The sequence below is a fragment of the Gossypium raimondii genome, chromosome 12 (genome assembly GCF_025698545.1).
Source record: "Gossypium raimondii isolate GPD5lz chromosome 12, ASM2569854v1, whole genome shotgun sequence".
Classification (NCBI taxonomy): domain Eukaryota; kingdom Viridiplantae; phylum Streptophyta; class Magnoliopsida; order Malvales; family Malvaceae; genus Gossypium; species Gossypium raimondii.
In genome coordinates this window covers 48,605,569-48,624,590 of record NC_068576.1, presented here as the reverse complement: position 1 = coordinate 48,624,590, position 19,022 = coordinate 48,605,569, and the positions used below count along the sequence as shown (strand labels likewise).

The following is a 19,022-nucleotide window of genomic DNA, read 5'->3' as shown; positions in this document are numbered from 1 at the left end:
TATTTTACAGTATTGTATTTAATTTTTTTATAAAAAAATAGTTATACATAAGATTAAAATCTTATAATATAGACAAATAAATATCAAAAATGAAAATATTTAGAAAAAAATCTAAAAAAACAATTTTTGCGCGGCTTTTACTTTTAGAAAGGCGTTACTCCAGCTTTCATTCATACATGTACAATCGTTGTCTCACTTTCCCGTCATGTCTTTGTCTCAAAAATTAACTAAACTTAGTAAAATTTAATTTAACCCGCCGTTAAAATCTTAATCACTAGCCGTAATTAAAGTTAATAGTCACTTTAAATGATGTCCACGTGGCGTACACGTAAGTAAACAAACAACAAAGATACACACACAAAAAAAAAACCCGGGTCCAACTGTCCAAAGGGTATTTTTCCCTTCCAGTCTACCCTTTTTCTATTTCATCATCTGATTTGCTTAAAAAAAAGAAAGAGAAATCTAAAATTTTATTGCGGCTCTCCATTCTGTAATCTGATAATTTTCCCCCTTTTTTTTTTCATTAATTTTTTTCCATCATAATCCCCACCTTCTTCATCACCTACTGTCACTTGTCTGTTACTTTTTTTTTTCTTCTTTAATTTGATTAATTTTTAATATATTTTTATTCTCTGCACCAAACTTTACCTTATTTTTCCCTCTAGCATTCTTTCGTCTTTTCGCCTCTCTAATTTACTCTAATTTAGCTATTGATTTTTCAATTCGGGGAAGGAACTGGATTTCTTTGTATAATTCTTTGATAACAAAGCTTTGTTCTTCTTTTTTGGAATCATTTCGTGGGCTTTGGAGAGGGTTTTGACGGAAAATTGTGCTGGTTTTACGTCGGAGTTGGTTCAATTATCGATAAGTAACCGAAGTAATTATTGAACTCGAGAATCTGAATCGGGGATCTGTGGTAATTTTTTTAAAATAAAGGAGAATCAAATTGGAATTTTAGCTGATTGGTGGCGATTGAAAGAAAAGGGTTTTGGATCCGATCAGGGGAGTAACAGCGCCATCAGATGGCGCTGTTCAGACGCTTGTTTTACCGGAAGCCGCCGGATCGGCTTCTCGAGATCTCAGAACGTGTCTACGGTAACATATGCTTCCCTCTTATTATTCATTTACGTCTTAGTTTGTTATTGTTCGATTAAGCTTTAAATTGTGGCAACCAGCTTCATTCTACTCTACAAAGAGAAATGCAAATGGTGACGATTTTTATTCTCTGATTTTTTGTAGGAATGTTCGTCTTTAAATTCTTAGCTTGATTTTTTTTTTTAATTTTCCGACAATGCACTGCTAACTTTCCTTATTTTTAGGGCTGTTTTGGTTTATTTTGGGTTAATTTATTACAATTAAGAAACTCTATGGAATTTTAGTTAGTTTGTTTGCATGATTGTTGGAGCGATGAGCTGAAATAGCGCAGCAGCGAAGTTTGTAACAAAATCAGTTGGAGCTTAGAAACTGATATGCTATCTATCTCTTATGGATTCATAAAAGTGTTTCATACCATTTTTGGTTTCGATGTTTCTGTTTGGAACTCTAATTTGCTTTTCTCTTTCTGTGAGCATTTGTAATAAACTTTACAGTTTACAGTTAAGAACTTGCGACATTATGTTTACTTTTTTGGAAGCATTTGGTTAATAATTACTTATTTGATTCAACTTTCGGGTTGGTGGTTTTGCAGTATTTGACTGCTGCTTCTCCACGGATGTGTTGGAAGAAGATGAGTACAAGGTGTATATGGGTGGCATTGTGGCACAGCTACAAGACCATTTTCCCGATGCTTCTTTCATGGTGTTTAATTTCAGAGAAGGGGAGAAGCGGAGCCAAATTTCAGACATTTTAACTCAGTATGATATGACTGTTATGGATTACCCACGGCAATATGAGGGATGCCCTCTGCTTCCGCTTGAAATGATTCATCACTTCCTTCGCTCGAGTGAAAGCTGGTTGTCTTTGGAAGGGCAGCAGAATGTGCTTCTGATGCACTGTGAAAGAGGAGGATGGCCCATACTCGCTTTCATGCTTTCTGGTCTTCTGTTATATCGCAAACAGTACACTGGTGAGCAGAAGACTCTTGAAATGATCTACAAGCAAGCTCCTCGGGACCTTCTCCAACTTCTTTCTCCTTTGAATCCACAGCCATCCCAGTTGAGATATCTTCAGTATATTTCAAGAAGAAATTTGGGTTCTGATTGGCCTCCCTCAGATACACCACTATTTTTGGATCGCCTAATTCTTAGAGTTCTTCCCCTCTTTGAAGGGGGAAAAGGGTGCAGGCCAGCTGTACGTGTTTATGGCCAGGACCCTGAAACACCAGCCAATAGAAGTTCCAAGCTTCTGTTTTCAACTTCAAAGACAAAAAAACAAATTCGTCACTTCCTAAAGGTGATGCCTTACTCTCATAATTGAGCCTGAAAAAATAAAATAACCAAAATTTGGGATGTTCTAATAAGGTTTATCTGCAGGAAGAGTGTGCAATGGTGAAAATAGATATTCATTGCCGTATTCAAGGGGATATTGTGCTTGAGTGCATTCATTTGGATGAAGATTTGGTACGCGAAGAGATGATCTTCAGAGTTATGTTTAACACAGCGTTTGTTCGAGCAAATGTTTTGATGTTATACCGTGATGAGATTGATGTGTTGTGGGATGCCAAGGATCAATTTCCAAAGGACTTCACAGCAGAGGTATGCTAAAAATATTTATTCTGTGAATTTTTTCTTTTCTGAAGCTGTAGGAGTTGAATCATACTTATATCTTTATCAGGTACTTTTTTCGGATCCTGATGCTGTTGTACCTGGTCTCACCAGAGTAGTTGCAAGTGATGATGGGAATGAGATAGAAAGTGCTTCACCAGAGGAATTTTTTGAGGTTGAAGAGATCTTCAGCAATGCAGTTGATGCAGTGGAAGGAAAGGTGGATGACAGCAGTCTGATAGTTCCTCACAACAAGCCAGATCAGAAAGATGTCTGGAGGGAGGATGTGGATCCTCCAACATTTCAAGATTGTGCGTCAGATGATGGGAACCACAAACAAGACACAAAAGTTTTTTCTAGTATAGATGCAGTGAAGGACATAGCAGTGGATGATGTGAATTACAAATTAGATAAGATTAGTTCTGACATTAATACTGTGAAGGATATATCAGTTGATGATGGAGACATGAAGATTGACTCAGTGGTATTTACTGTTGATGTGCTGAGAGATAGAGAAACGAAGGAAGTTATAGAAGATGTGATTGACAAATTAGAAGAGATGCAAGATAAGGGAAATAGAGATGATACTATTCCATTGAAGAAGTCAGAGTCTAAGATGTTTGAGCAGAGGTTGAAAGCTGATGTTTCCCAACCTAAACCTGAGAAACTATTGTCTGCTTCAAAGAAACAGGCTGCGCTGGACCCAAAACCAACTTTAGATTCTGTTTTGGTGAAACCAAAGAAGGACCAACTAGAACCTCAGAGTCCTGCAAGACAAGCAAAGCCAAACATCATATCTCGGTGGATCCCTCCTAACAATGGCTCTTATACCAATTCAATGCATGTATCTTACCCACCATCAAGATATAACAGTGCACCGCCTGTACTTTCCAGCATCACATCTGATTCAGGTTCGAATCGTAAGGGCTCTATTGGAGCTGTGATACTAGAGGATGTTTCATCTGAGCAAAAAAGTCAGATGGTTGAGCCTTTGAAGTCTACAGACTCTCCAAAAGAAATATCTACCACTCCAATAATTCCAACATCAACTACTGGTTTGCAGCAATCAGTGTCTATTCCACTTCCACCTCCACCACCACCACCACCACCACCACCTCCTCCTCCTCCTCCTCTATCTAGAATGTCTCCTGCAGCATCACCTCCCCCTACTCCTCCTCCTCCTCCTCCCCCTCCCCTTCCCCCTCCATCCCTCCATCCACCTTACAAAGTGGCAAATATGCAGAATACCGGTATGGTTTCACAATCTGCATTTGCAGCTTCTCCTCCGCCTCCGCCTCCTCCTCCTCCTCCCCCTCCCCCATTTTCTAATAAGCAGACTACTGAACTGGTTACGCCTCCTCCGGCTCCACCCCCTTGGAAATCTGGGTATTCTTTAGATGCCTCCTCTGTAGCATGTTCTTCATTTCCTCATGCTAATACACTTATCAGCACATCAAAACTTGGTATTGTTCCTCCTCCTCCTCCCCCTCCTCCACCAATTCCAGGTTCTATGACTCCATCTTTCACGCGAGGAGTGCCATCGCCTCCGCCCCCTCCCCCTCCGCCTCCCATGACTAGAGCTCCAACTACCCCCCTGCCACCACCACCACCACCACCACCACCTACTAGACATGGAGCTTCACTTCAACCTTCTCATTATGGAGCTTTTCCACCACCTCCGCCACCAATGCCTTCTCATCATGGGGCTTCTCCAGCACCACCTCTTTCTCAAGGAACTCCACCTACACCCCCACCACCCCCACCTAGGTTTGGTGCCCCTCCTCCTCCACCTCCACCACCCTCATTGAAGTCCACTGCCCCACCTCCACCCCCTCCACCGCCATTGATGTCTAGTGCCCCACCTCCAAAATTTGGAGTCCCTCCTCCACCCCCTCCCCCTTTGCGTGGAGCACCACATCCTCCTCCTCCCCCACGTGGAGCTCCACCCCCACCACCTCCACCTGCTCGTGGAGCACCAGCACCACCCCCACCTCCTATGCGTGGAGCACCTGCACCGCCCCCCCCTCCTATGCGTGGAGCACCTGCACCGCCCCCCCCTCCTATGCGTGGGGCACCTGCACCGCCCCCACCTCCTATGCGGGGGGCTCCTCCACCTCCTCCAGGTGGAGCACCACCTCCACCGCCACCTCCTGGAGGTCGAGCTCCTGGCCCTCCAGCTCCACCTGGAGCTCCTCGTGGTGCACCTCCGCCTCCACCATTGGGTGCTAGAGCCGCCGATGTGAGAGGAAGAGGGCGTGGGCTATCGCGTCCTGGAGCTGCTGCTGCACCTCGGAGATCTTCCTTAAAGCCATTACACTGGAGCAAGGTTACAAGGGCAATACAAGGAAGCTTATGGGAAGAATTGCAAAGATATGGAGAGCCTCAAATGTACTATATTTTCTTATACTGACTTCTTTTTTTTCTTTTTCCATGGTTCACTTCTATAAGTGATGTATTCTGACCAAATATTTATGCTAAGTTTTCTGTGGATTATATGTTTCCCATTTGTATTCACTAACATTCCCTTCTTTTGCCTAGTGCACCTGAATTTGATGTGTCTGAGATTGAGACTCTTTTCTCTGCTGTTGTTCCTAAACCTGCTGATTCTGGGGGTAAATCTGGAGGCCAACGCAAATCTGCTGGATCAAAACCTGACAAAGTCCACTTGGTAATCTCGAGTTCCAGTTTTTTGAATAAACCCTATACGTCTTTGTTTCTTTGTTGGTGTTTGTAGTACCTTACTTGAATCACCTTAGACTGAATGAACAAGATTCATACTCTTAGAAATTGAAGAATTAGTAATTTTAAACATATTCTATGTTTTCATGCGAAAAAGGCTTTTCTAATCTTTGTCTTGTGGTTTGAACTGATATATACTTCTCTTTCTGGTTCTTGGAAAACGCCCCCCCCCCCAAAAAAAAAAAAAATACAAGTTGAAGATATTAATGAAGTTTTTATTATATAAATAGGAGGTAATCCTTGTAATCCCATAAATCTCATCCGCACCCATCCCAAGACTCGAGTTCTAACCACTAGGAGGGTTCCTCTTGGGACTAGGTACATTCTTTGTGATTTGTATCCCTGATGTTCTTATGTTTTGCTATATTCTTGGGACATAATATTAATGTAATACTACCTTTCTGGAAAGGCCGAAATGCATAAAAAATTATGTTTATTACCATTTTGGAAGTTTATATGACCATCAGTGATTACTATTTACCCCTTCTCCAATGTCGTCACTAACAAATTTTGTTTATTACATTGTAGATTGACTTGAGGAGGGCCAACAACACTGAAATTATGCTCACTAAAGTCAAGATGCCACTTTCTGATATGATGGTAAGCTGGATATAGTCATGTTCTTGCATTTATTTGTGTTTTTAACTCAGAGCAAGTGTATGCTATTTTCATCAACATAGATGTGAACTTGGAATATGGAAGTTTATGTTTTCCCATAATATATATGAACAGGACAAGAAGTTAACTTGATTAGTCATGTTGTTTTTCTTGTGGTGGCATTTAAATGTCCAAAGAGGTGGTTTCCTTAGGACCTTTGGCTTCTTCAGAAGATTATTTTGTTGTATGCTAATTCTTAGGATTTTCATGCTATATCTGACTGAATTAGTGGATGCATTGGAGGAAATTGGATTTTCTTTGAACTGATCCTCTCTCTCTCTCATCAAATGCTTTCAATTTATTTGTTTACAACCATGTACAACATCATTTTTCTCAGGCTGCAGTGCTAGCAATGGATGATACCGTATTAGATGTAGATCAAGTGGAAAATCTGATAAAGTTTTGCCCAACTAAAGAGGAAATGGAACTTCTCAAGGTGAAGCTTTAGCATATACATAGATTCAGTATTGAATTTTAAGCTATTCAGAACTGATTTTTAACCCAGGATAGGAATCCATTTACCATTATGAGTTTGTCTTTTTTGATTGTGATTTACCCTCTATGTGATTTTTTAGGGCTACACTGGTGACAAGGAGAATCTAGGAAAGTGTGAACAGGTCTGCAAAATTTTCTTTAACCGTATCTTCTAGCTTTGTTAAATTGTTTGACTTGGGTGTTTTATATCGGTAGAGATAGATGACTGCATAGCCGTTGACCTGTTACAAATGCAGTCTTCTGAATCTTCATTTCCATTTGTCTTCACTTATTCTAAATTATGACCATCTCACATTTTTGCATCCTCATGCGTTTGGCTCAACTGTTGGTGATTGTTTCTCGACGCACAAAGAGCCAATAAAGAAAAAATTTAAGCCATCTGGTTTAAGAATTTTCTTTTTAAATTGAGATCCTTTGGTATGATAATGAAATCCAATATCTTGTCTTATTTTTAAGTTTTTGAATTATTTGCATCATCATTTTATTTGCAGCTTTTTTAAGGGTGTGGGAAGGGAACACATTTTGAAACTCCCTCTACGCCTCTTCCTTCAACTTACTTTTATTTTATTTTTTTCATTTTCCTCTCTTCCCTCTTGTGCTGAAAGGAGACTATAATTTTGTGCATTTCTATATGCATTCATACCAAAAAATACTTCCTCTATTCTTGTTTAGTGTTTCACTTCTATTTCTAGATGCATCTATTTAAGTATTATTTTCAGAATCCGTAAATATTTGTTCTAAACTTTGCAAACTTTTACTTTATAATACCCTTTGGCATTATCCTTAATGAGACAATTTAGCCATAATTTCCTTTTACATGTTTGGTTTTTTCTTAAGAAGATGTAAACCAAGATGATTTGTACTTGTCATAGTTACTATTGTTCTAGCCATCCTCTTTTCCTACTATTATATTTGGAATAATAGATCCCTGATAGCTCCTTAATGAAGATAATAGTGCCAGTGAATTTGTGTAGTTATAAATTGAAACCTGAATCTAGACGAATCTTGTATTGCTAGCTAGTAAATAAAGAGCCTTCCCAAGGAAGCTGCACAAGCAATGACAGAAACATGTGTCTTGGCATTAACTTTGAGAAAAATGGTAGGTTTGTCTTGATAACTATGAGGAGTTGGTGTCTTGTCATTTTATCTAATATCTTTAACATCCTTTTTCTTTTTCCTTATGTATTTGTATGTGTGCCTATAAATTACATTTGTAAGGATATATTGTCATCATTAAGGGCTTAATTGATAAAATGCAGCATTATTCTCAAGTAGGAATATAGTTAAGGTTGTTACATGAAATTTTGTTGATGTGGATCATTGTTTTCAAACATAGAGAGCATTAATTATGTATTTGACTATTGATCATGTTCTTCTGTAAAATTTTATTATTCTTATTCTGAGAGGCCATAAACTAGTTCACTAACTGAAATAGATATTGGAAAATTCCATTATGGTTGTATGGTTAGGAGACTGATAGATTTGATTCCTCTCTTGATTATGTGTCTTTTTGGAGGAAGGATGTTTTGGGGAAAAATTGCCCTTGTCCTCTGCTTTTATGCTCCTAATTTTTATTAAGTAGGTATCAGTGAAGGGAAGTGCAAGAGGCAATTGGTTGATCCAACATTAAGAAGATAAATAAAGCACTAGAGAACAATGAGTGTTGTAGAAAATACATGATAATGACACACTAGTATTTCTTTTATGAAGAAGCCCTAACTAAGACAACTAATTCCTGGGTGTTTTTTCCAGTTACATCTTTCATTTGATCAATCTTGCAAAAAATTATAAACCCTAACTGGCTTTGGGTTTTTCATGTTCAGTACTTTTTGGAGCTGATGAAAGTGCCACGAGTAGAGTCAAAATTACGAGTGTTTTCCTTCAAGATTCAGTTTGGTTCTCAGGTTTGGTGGTATCTCCTTAGTTAATCTGTTTTGATCCCTTTTCTTTTAATTGAATCCCCTGCCTGACCTGTGTTCTCACACTTTTTACCACCTCCAGATTTCTGAATTTAGAAAGAGCTTAAACACAGTAAATTCTGCATGTAATGAGGTATATCATTAATATTGCCGGAGAAACTGCTTGACCGTGCTTTTTATTCATTCTTTGTCTTACTACTTTTATATTGATCATTTAGGTACGGAATTCTGTTAAATTAAAGGAGATCATGAAGAAAATTCTCTATCTGGGAAATACATTGAACCAAGGAACTGCAAGGGGTATGTGTCATGTTTAATATTTCTTTTGGCTTCTGTCTTTGATGCTAGAATTCACTTTATTTATAAAGATTAAAAACATTGCGTAGAGTAAAGAGCTAAACCACGAGTGCAATGTAGTACTTTGATGTTTGTCCAGTCTCATGCATTTGAATAATACATACTTTGGTGTTTACATGCACTGTTTCGGGTGAGTTTAAGTTACATTTTTTTACAGCATTCCCGCATCATAAACCTTAAGTCTTGTTGGTCTGTGTAGTCCCATGGCGTAGTATGCTGCCTTGGAAGTATACTTATCATTTCTAATGGTTGCTATCAGATGTTGCTAGGGCTTACTTTATAACCCCATGTGCTAACTTCCTCTTCTTTAGAAGAAATGCCAAATGTTATTTGGATGTCAGAAGAAAAGTTAAATGTGCTTTTCTGAACTTCTCTTATTTGTTCGTTGTTTGTGTCTTAATTTTTGAAGTGGTTGGGTGGCTTAGAGTTTTGGTGTTTACGTTGTTTCTAAATTTCATAGATGTCTACTAACTTGTACTTTTGATAGTGCTTCAGCAATTGATTCCTTATGCACGTGTTTAAATCTCAATCAAAGAAAGATTGCATCACTGGTCCAATAATTTATACATTCTTGCCAATAGCTAGAACTTTAATTGGGTTCTGCTTTTATGTCCTTTAATAACCAGTTTACACGTTTATGTCCTCTATTTTGAACTTCTACATGATGCTGGCATCATCAATGCTTTCACTTGTTATGCTACTAGTTCCAGTGTTGCTTTTTGTTTCTTGCCAAAGCTACTGTTCCAAGTGCGGTGTCAGTTTTTTTATGCGTTCAGTGCTGATCAACTACTCAGATTTGAGTTGGTGAAATTCTTCTAACTATTGTACGTTCCTTTAATATGAAAATTTAAATCATTTACAATCATACAGGTTCTGCTATTGGATTTAAGTTGGACAGTCTTCTAAAGCTCACAGATACACGTGCTTCAACAAGCAAGATGACGCTGATGCATTATCTTTGCAAGGTTTGTTTACTTATTTTCTTTTATTTTGTGTTGTTATTAAGGTCAATCCAGTTCTTGTAATATTTGCCTGAATTATGTTTTACACCTAGTTTATATGTTACATTTCTACTCGTTTCTGATGCAACTGGCAACTGTCAGTTTGAATTGAGTCTCAACTCTGATTTATTGTGGCTCAGGTCCTAGCTGCCAAGGCACCAGCACTTCTAGATTTTCACCTGGAATTTGTTAGCCTTGAGGCTGCAACTAAGGTTTCCTTCAGTCTTTTTAGTATTTGAGGTTCGTGGTTTGGTAACACTATACATATAGTTTGAAGCCTTGTGTCCTTGCAGATACAATTAAAATCTTTAGCAGAAGAAATGCAAGCTATAATTAAGGGATTAGAAAAGCTTAAGCAGGAACTGGTTGCCTCCGAAAATGATGGTCCTGTATCCGAAGTTTTCCGGAAGGTACATAGTGGTTTAATTGCTTTTATTCTTCAATGTAGCTATACAAGGTTTGTTGCAGTTTCTTCACTGTATCTTACCATATGGCAACTATTGTACAATCACATTCCATTTGTTGACTGTTAATGATGTTCCTGATTGGCTATTAGCTTCTTTTAACCTTCCCATGTGTAATTATTTTATAGAATACATATGAGAAATAGCATGTAAACATGGGTCAGTATTGTCTAGGGCTTAAGGTGCACTCTACGCACAAAACCTTCATATTGCCTTAGGCTTGATGCACAAAAAAAGTGCTAGCCTGAGTGCAGTAAAGCACAATACACGTGTGAATTTGTGTATGTGTATAAAGCTAAAGTGTGGACTAGTTTATCTACATTACATTTTTTTATAGGTCAATATGCATAGTTTCCTTACAGCCCACTTGTCAAATACTAAAATATTGAGAAGTATAGAGTTTGTAACTATTCCTTTCTTACTAGTAAAGGTATATCTAATGGTAAAAGTAAAAAAATAAAAGCAATTAAAGAGAACTTCGATTAGTGGTGCTTTTGTTATGTATATCACCTTACAAAAAAGGTTGCCTAGGTGCTCACCTAATTGGCCTTGCCTGAAACGTCTATGGCGCTTTTGTTGTCTAATGCAAAGGCTCAAGACGCAGGTGTGCCTGGGTCCACACCTTGACAGCACTGCATAAAATACCCTAAAAGTCGGTCAGTAAAAAAGAACTGGAGTCATTCAAGTTTAAAATGCAAAGGCATTAGCTTTAAAGCACAAGTGATTACTGTTAATGTTGGAACATTAGAATAATTTAGTTAGAATTAGTACTTACTTTTTTGAAAGTTCCTTCAGAAAATGTTCTCCGATCTTACATGGTAGGTGTTTCTAATTGATCGTTTTTTGATGCAATGGAGTGATCATTTGTTATTGCCCAGCTGGCTTTTTTTTTCAAGGGAATGCTTTCATTTTTCTAAATTTTTTCTTTTTTCTTGTTTGAATTTAGACATTAAAGGAGTTTATTTCTGTTGCTGAAACGGAGGTGGTGTCGTTGACAAATCTATATTCTATGGTGGTAATTTTCTAACCATCAACATTCTCATTGATAAATCATCTATCGTTGTCCAACTCTTTTGATTATATTCAATCATTTAGATTTCTTTTCCCAATTTCTGGTGGGCAGGGTAGAAATGCAGATGCACTTGCACTCTATTTTGGTGAGGATCCTGCCCGATGCCCGTTTGAGCAAGGTAGATTCTAGAGTAATACCTTCCATACCTATTGTGCCCTTTTTGGCTCTGACTCTTCCTTTTTCTTAAAGCATTCATATCTGACACAATTGTCTAGCACAGATCCAGACAAGGGTCTGGGGATTGACCCTCCAATTACATGAAATAACTTCAAAAGAAAAAGAACATACCCGTGTTGAACATATGCTTGTATTGACACTCACACCCGAGTCCAACTAACATGGATTATGCCTTAAATACAATGTCATTATTAAGAATGTCACCCATTTCCTTTTTCTTCAGCCTTCAGCTCACACTCAACCCTCTTTTTCCTTTTCCTTTCCCAAATCAAATGGAAATAAGGATTATCAGTCTCCGTATGGCTAATGTGCCATAGTTTCTGGAAGTTGAACTGTAATAAATAAAACAAGGCAAATAACCAAATATGAAAACTTGAAGAAAAGGGCTAAAAGACAATTTAAAGTAGTTATCCAGTTATTTTAAAAAAATTCGAGAATGGGGGTTTCCAAACATTTTTATTTATTTCATCTCTTTGATCATAAATAAAATGTAGTTGTAAATAGAAACTTATTACAAAACAAAATGAGCCATACGGTTTTTCGATGTTCTAAGGCTTTAGTTGTTTTTCATAGCGTGCTTGATTTTTTGCTATAAAGCACACTAGCAGATGGTAAAAGGTAGTATGCTTTTTTCTTTATACCAACTTTTAAATCTTTTTTATTTTATTTTATTTTTTATATTTCAATACTTATCTTTGCTTTTGATCGCCAAAAGATTATAGTGAATGGTAAAAGTGACAACCAAGAACCTTATTTTATCTTACTTAGGATTCTGTTAAATATTGCATGTATTGAAATGTAAATCTCTATCCTATCTAGGGTACTGTTTGTCTTCTAGATCAACATGTTCCCCACAGTATACTATTACTAGTTTTATATGATGGTTTGTTATTTTGCTCCGACTATTTTTCTTGAAGTACCCATGCCTAACTTACATGCTGGATATGGGTTTGGGGATATGATGCTCCAAAGACTTTCCAAATACATAAAATCTTAAAAAGATTGCACATACCTATATTGATGCTCACACCTGAGTATGGGTAATATAAGTTATTTGAAGAACCGATCGAATCTGATGCTGTATACTTATTTTTTTATGATTATTTGAAGTTGAATTGGTCAAATCTGACACTGAATTGGTCAATGCAGTTACTGCAACCCTCTTAAATTTTGTGCGGCTGTTTCGGAAAGCACATGAAGAGAATGTTAAACAGGCTGAACTGGACAAGAAGAAAGCCGAGAAGGAGGCTGAAATGGAGAAAGCCAAGGAAGCCAACCATAAAAAGAAGAGTGCAAAGTAGTGAAAATCAGTTTCTGTATTCCTACAAGGTAATATGCTCCTTCCAATCAGCAGAAACCTGTGCAGACGAGTATGAGTGAAATGAGAGGAACAGCTGCTTTGGAGGACTTTTGAGGTGCCTCCTATTTTGTGCCTTGGGAGACGTTGTGAATGAGGCTTTTTAGGGCCTTTAATTATGCATAAGGCTTCAGGAGACATTTTCTATGGGAAGATATTCAGATCCGGTTACCGTGGATGATTCCATGAATGTTCCAAAGTAGATGTCAGATGGAGCAGAGAGCGGGTTATGATCACAACTGAGTAACAGATAATCTGAATATGCAGAGTTATCAAGGTAACTGCTACGAGCCTTGTAGCATTATTTTGAGTATGAAATTTGTAGATTGGGTGGACCTTCTACGATTTCATTTCAGCTTCCACCATTCACCTGGCATATTTGATTCAGCCTGTGGAATCGTAACAGCTGGTAAGTCCCACTGTACCATGAAAACATGTAGTGTACAAAGTTCTAACCATCCACTTACTGTAGAATTCAATTCTTTATCTTGTATTCTTGTAACATAATCTTTTTTTTTTCTTCCTGAAAAAAGCCCACCGGAGAAAGAGGTTGTATAGGATGTTAGGTTTTAGAGAAGGGAAATCTACAAGAGGGGCTTTCTTATTGTAACTGTAAAATAGCACCCAGAATATATAGCCTGCTGATTTGTAAAACCTCTTTTGTTTCTTTCATTTCATGGGATATGATTTGATTCGATTTGATTCCTCAATCAAAAGTAATTCATGGTTTCTCCTTGTATTTTAACTATTTCAAAGGAATTTTCTTTATAGTTGGTGTAATTGAGCCAAGTTGTTGTAAGAAGTTTGAGTTTCAAAGCCTGATGTTGAGTAGATTGGTTTCATTTCTACCTCTCATTTACAAAGATAGTTTGATTTAATGCTTTACACCGTGGTTAAACGTGTACAGTGTTGGATTCAGATTCACCCAACATTTATTCATATATATATAATCATTTTTGTAACACTCAAATCCCATGTTGGATCTCACAAAGAAGAACCCCATATTGGAAATTTATAAGAATCCGATATGATGTATCCAGAAACTTAAAATCATGCTGGAAACCATTTTTAAAGATGTATTGGGTTACAATAGCTATGAAACCGCAATCCTTCTTAAAGTTTGCTTGCTCACTTTCTTTAGAAATAGCTTAGGGTTGAATATAAATTGATAATTCTCACATCAAAGATGGGATCAGGATAAAACATTGGTTAAAATATCGGTACATTTGAAATTTAGTTTCCATACTTTTATTTTCAAAAATTTAGTCACCCCTACTTTTAAAATTTCAAAATTTTTTCTTCCAATTGTTAACTTAAACTTTATGCTAAGTTCACTATATTTTAATATATAAAAAAATACTCACTTTGTAGTTATGGAACAAAACAAAATGGCATTGTAATGAACCTGAATTTAACATAAAATTTTAGTCCAAATCAACAATTACATCTAAACTTTGAAATCTAAAAGTATAAGAAGTAGATTCCAATGATACAAAGAGTACAAAAATTTAGAGCATATTTTAATCTAAAACATTGGGGGCTAAATATAAATTGAAATTATAATTTATTAAAGTTTTTTTTTTCACATTAATGAGAAGGATTTGGAAATTAAATATTTTTCTATCGTTGAACTTAAGCTATTTGTTTTTTTTTTTTCCGAGAAAACTTTAAATCTTATTATGTGGACTTGCTAATGAAGCATTGACGCCATTAACAAAGGTTAAGTTCCACCATGTCTAATTATGCAAGTTTTAGTTCAAATCATTACCAACTTCGTTATTTCCCTTTGTCAAAAAAGTAGGTTATGGTTTAATTTTGACACCCAATCCATGTTTAAAAGTTTATGAAACCAAAGAAGTTAGGTTAATCTATGTCTAAATTTTAAATTTATATTATTTAGTAATTACTAAAATTTTAAGGAGAAAAATTAGGAGGCCACGGCCACCCCACCATACATATAGTTCTGTCCTTACCCCCCATATAGATTTTGAACCCCCTCCTATTTTTGAACTACAACTTCAAATATAATTTAGAGTTCTAATCCAGCTTTCAAAAATCCCACAAAATGCTCAACCAATTAATTCCTAGAAAATTCGTATTGTAAATTTAAAATATGAATATAATATCGAAAATAAATAAATAAATATCTGTTGCTCTCATCTGTGGGTTCCTCTTTTGTTGTGATGTTGGGATCTCTCTTGCTTTACAGAACACAAATAATTGACTAAATATAAAATTCATGAATTTTCATTTATCCATTATCACATAATTTCCACCCAAAGTTTAACCAAGTTGATATTTTTCCTGACATTTCATATTTCCCTCATATTATAATATGGAATTTCCCATTCACTTTTTTCCCAGTGAAGTAGTTTTGTTCAGGGAATAACATACATGAAGATCTGTTCCCCAATTCCAATATGAACATTATCAGAATTTTATAAAGGAAAAAGGAAAAGAAAAAAGAAAAAAAGAATCCCTCTTCTGTTTCTTGATTCTTGAACCTATATCCCATATGTTTTGATCACTTATCCCTCAGAAATCGCCTGGTTTTCTCAGAAAATGAATCTTGGAATTACAGTATGAAATGAATTTACATATGCAGAAATTCAAGACCATACAATTTGATGGCTGTTTTTTTTTTTTCCTATGGAAGTTGTTCAATATTCGTCAACTTCACATAAGCATTTCCATCTTTCTCTGCCACAATTTCAATCCTGTAACAATCCCTTCCTTCCTCATCCATCAAACAACCTGTTTTGCAGCTTTTGAAGAGCATGGAACTCACAACAGTATCAAGAACAACGACATTGGAGTATAAGTAAGCAATTAAGACCACTTCTAAAGCAATTGAGAAACTGTTGAAATCACCACTATGATAGGCTCTCACAACGCGGTAATGGAAGAGAGCTTCAATGGCTGCCAACGCCAGATTCCAAGGCACTGCCAATGCTAAAGCAGTTGAAGCCCTTCCCTTTATTAAAACACAAGCTCTTAAAATTGCTGAATACCCACCTGATTTCTCCATCCCTGAAGAAACCAATGCTAAGTTACAAATTATAAGTGCATTGGCAAGAATTACGGAATAAAGAACAGCACCAGCAGCTGACATGAAGATGAGCCAATTGGGAGATGATGAGAATCCAAACCCATTAAACAAATGGAACCCAAAGAACAAAAGACAGAAAGCTGTTGAATTTGCAGATAAAAGCACGAAGAAATTGCATATGAAAGTGGATAAGAGAGGCTTGTAAAGCGATAAAACCGAAGATAATGAAGGTGGGGAGGTTGGGGTATGGTGGTGGTTGAGGAGGTGAATGATGGAAGCTTTGGCTACGAGGAAGAAAGAAAGGGTGAAAGGAAGAGCAAAGATTGATGAAGAAATGGTCTGGGAAATCTTGAAACTGAGAACCCTGAAGAAGTCCGAGGAGGGAGGAAACTCGGCCGCCATGAAAATGGCTTTAAGGTGATTGTGGATTGATGGTAACAGAGGAGAAGAGGGGACAAAGAACTGCGAAACAAGAACCGAAAGGGAGTATGGCAAAGCAAGGATTGCAGCAGTTGCAGTGAAGTAGTGATAGTATTGAAGGAAAGTGTAGACAGATCTTCTAATGAGGAAGGTGGTTGATTTCTCCATCGGAGATGATGAACCGCTATTCACTTCCACGGCTGATTTTAGATAATAAAGAAAAAAACAAAACTCAGAGAAGCATGGAAGCTTGTGTTTGAACCAAAGGGACTTCTCTTGTATATCATAAACTACGCAAATGCAAGCAATGCCCTCGATGTCCCCCCTTTTTAACTCCTCTTCAATTTCCTCTTTTTTTTTTTTTTAATAATTAATTTATGGGGGGTGTATTGGAAATGAATGGGATTGGCCAACTATAAGCTAACAAATTTGCAGAGGTAAACCTCTTTGGGGGGATTGTTTATAACCATGAAAGACTGTATTTTTCTTAGGGTTTTCCATTTTTTCCAATCTACAAATCACCCATATTAGGTGGCCAATATAAGAACTCAATTATTATGAAGGTATTTTTATTTTTGCATAATAAATTAAAAATAATGAGATTTGAATCATTTAATTTTATTATTGCAATCCAAGTATCGATTGTTTTTTAATAAATGTATTCATTTCGCCTCTTATATTTTTAAAAATAGTACCAAATTCTACTTTCTTTCAATTGCAAAGGCTTGGTTTGCCTTTCTATAATCTACATTAAATTTATTATGTATTAATGCTAGTTTTACTTTTCTTATTACTTACGCATCTTCATTTCATATTATAAATTTTATATTTCTACCATTTTCAACATTATTTAGAAAAAGATTTAAAGTAAAGGTAAAACCCCCCAAAAAATTATAATAATTTACCACGCCTTATAATATTTGACAACTCATTATTACGTAACACGAATACACTAAAAAACAACTTCTAAAAATAATATAAAATGACAAGAATATGTTATAATAAGGCACATTATACTTTCAAAGGGGAACTTAGATTCGAATTCTGGAGACGACATTATTAAAAGGGGGACAGTCCCGAACTTTAAACATAAATCATAAAAGGGATGTAAAAATATAAACTAAAAATAAAATAACACCATGAATAAATGGGTAGATGTATAGTTTAGTTTCCAATAGTGCTGTTGTATATATATTGAGTAGGGCCAAGTGTCTTAGTTATGTTTCACATGATAAAAAGATTGATTCTTTGCTTTCAAGAAAATAAATAATAATAACTCTACAAAAGAAGAATGAAATCTTAAGCCCCAAGATGACTTTAATCTTCTTCTTCTTCTTTTTTTCATATTCAGTGCAAAACATTTTCCTACTTCAAATAAGCTCTCAATCACAAACCTTTTCTTCTAAATATATTTTGAAATTAAACATAATCACTAAATTAATGCAAAATTACAATGAAAATTAAACCTAAACAAACCAAGGGAAGCAAGGTTAAGGTAGGTTTGGAATGACTTGGCAATGGTCCATGAGATAAGGTATTATGAAGTTGGTGGGTAGTGGTTTTGACCTTCTTTTCTTATAATAATATATTAATCATACTCTACAAACAAGGTTTGGGGTTGATGAATGTTCTATAAAAATATAATAAAATATTTTAAAAAATACACATGATAATTTTTTAAAGTTATTTATGGAATAAAAAAAATACGCAGCCAGCCAGTTTACCAAATATTAATCTTAATATTATTTGTGTATAATATTTGGTACATTGCTAGTGGATCTTTTAGGCGATCAACAAAGGTTTTAGAAATATATGATGATTTTTTAAAAAAATACGCCATCAATGTAAATATATATTGCAAAATTGGATTTGTTTAACTTTAGAAGTTAGTTGTTTAAGTGAGTTTCTAACTAAAAAGTTTGTGACATAATAATTAATTAATGAAATTAACAGAAGACGAATTTGGATGGTTTTCCTTCACCATATTAGTTAATTAATGAAATTAATTAAGAGTTGTGCTGAATCATATTGGGTAATTTTTAAAATTCCAGCAGATTTCATCTTATTCAAATTAATGTTTATTAATTAAAATACATAACCATTAATACGAAATTAAAAAAATAAAATATTAATTTTATAATGTTTTGGGCTTCCAAATTAATCCAGACATAATCGAATCTGATCAGCGGTAAGAAAACTAAAAACAAAAATTGGATTGCGATTGATTATTACTTCAGATTAACTTTCACAAACAAAAATATATTCCTCGAGCAGTTCAACTGCCTTACTGGAATAAAACCTCTTTTTAAAAGGAAAAAAATCTAATTTATTTATTAATGTATGAAATTAATATTTTTTTAATATATGGATGTTTAAATTTTATAAAAAAATAAAGACTAAATCAAATTATTATAATTTCTAAGGTAAAAGAAATTATTTAATTTTTAAATTCTGATATTAAGTAAATTGATTTCTGTCAATAAATATTAAAGAATGTGAGTATGATTTGCAAGTGGAAAAGAGTGTACATTTATAAAATAGTTGAAATAATCCAATTGTGTATTTATGATTCGTTTTCAATAAGCAAATTGGATTAATTTATAAAAGTGTGGA

At 35.6% G+C, this 19,022-nt stretch overlaps 2 protein-coding genes across 6 annotated transcripts; one reads left to right on the top strand and one right to left on the bottom strand.

The window, feature by feature from the left end:
- Positions 1–449: 449 nt before the first annotated feature.
- On the top strand, positions 450–13,679 carry LOC105764670 (formin-like protein 20). Of its 5 annotated transcripts, XM_052625592.1 has the most exons (18): positions 454–1,095; positions 1,688–2,391; positions 2,472–2,693; positions 2,773–5,090; positions 5,241–5,370; positions 5,970–6,041; positions 6,436–6,534; positions 6,674–6,715; positions 7,611–7,692; positions 8,417–8,505; positions 8,595–8,645; positions 8,731–8,812; positions 9,740–9,834; positions 10,011–10,082; positions 10,164–10,280; positions 11,281–11,349; positions 11,458–11,524; positions 12,733–13,679. In XM_052625592.1, the coding sequence occupies exons 1-18, from the start codon at positions 1,023–1,025 to the stop codon at positions 12,882–12,884; spliced, it is 4,536 nt and encodes a 1,511-aa protein (XP_052481552.1). In that variant the 5' UTR covers positions 454–1,022; the 3' UTR covers positions 12,885–13,679. The 5 variants fall into 5 exon arrangements, 3 of the variants coding, with proteins under 3 accessions (XP_052481552.1, XP_052481553.1, XP_052481554.1); XM_052625593.1 differs by lacking the exon at positions 7,611–7,692 and having other exon boundaries at positions 456–1,095; positions 8,417–8,497; XM_052625594.1 differs by lacking the exons at positions 454–1,095; positions 1,688–2,391 and having other exon boundaries at positions 2,494–2,693; positions 2,817–5,090.
- A 1,481-nt stretch (positions 13,680–15,160) lies between these two features.
- LOC105764678 (uncharacterized) lies at positions 15,161–16,733 on the bottom strand. The gene has a single exon (XM_012583348.2). The coding sequence runs from the start codon at positions 16,575–16,577 to the stop codon at positions 15,588–15,590; it is 990 nt and encodes a 329-aa protein (XP_012438802.1). The 5' UTR covers positions 16,578–16,733; the 3' UTR covers positions 15,161–15,587.
- Positions 16,734–19,022: the final 2,289 nt, after the last annotated feature.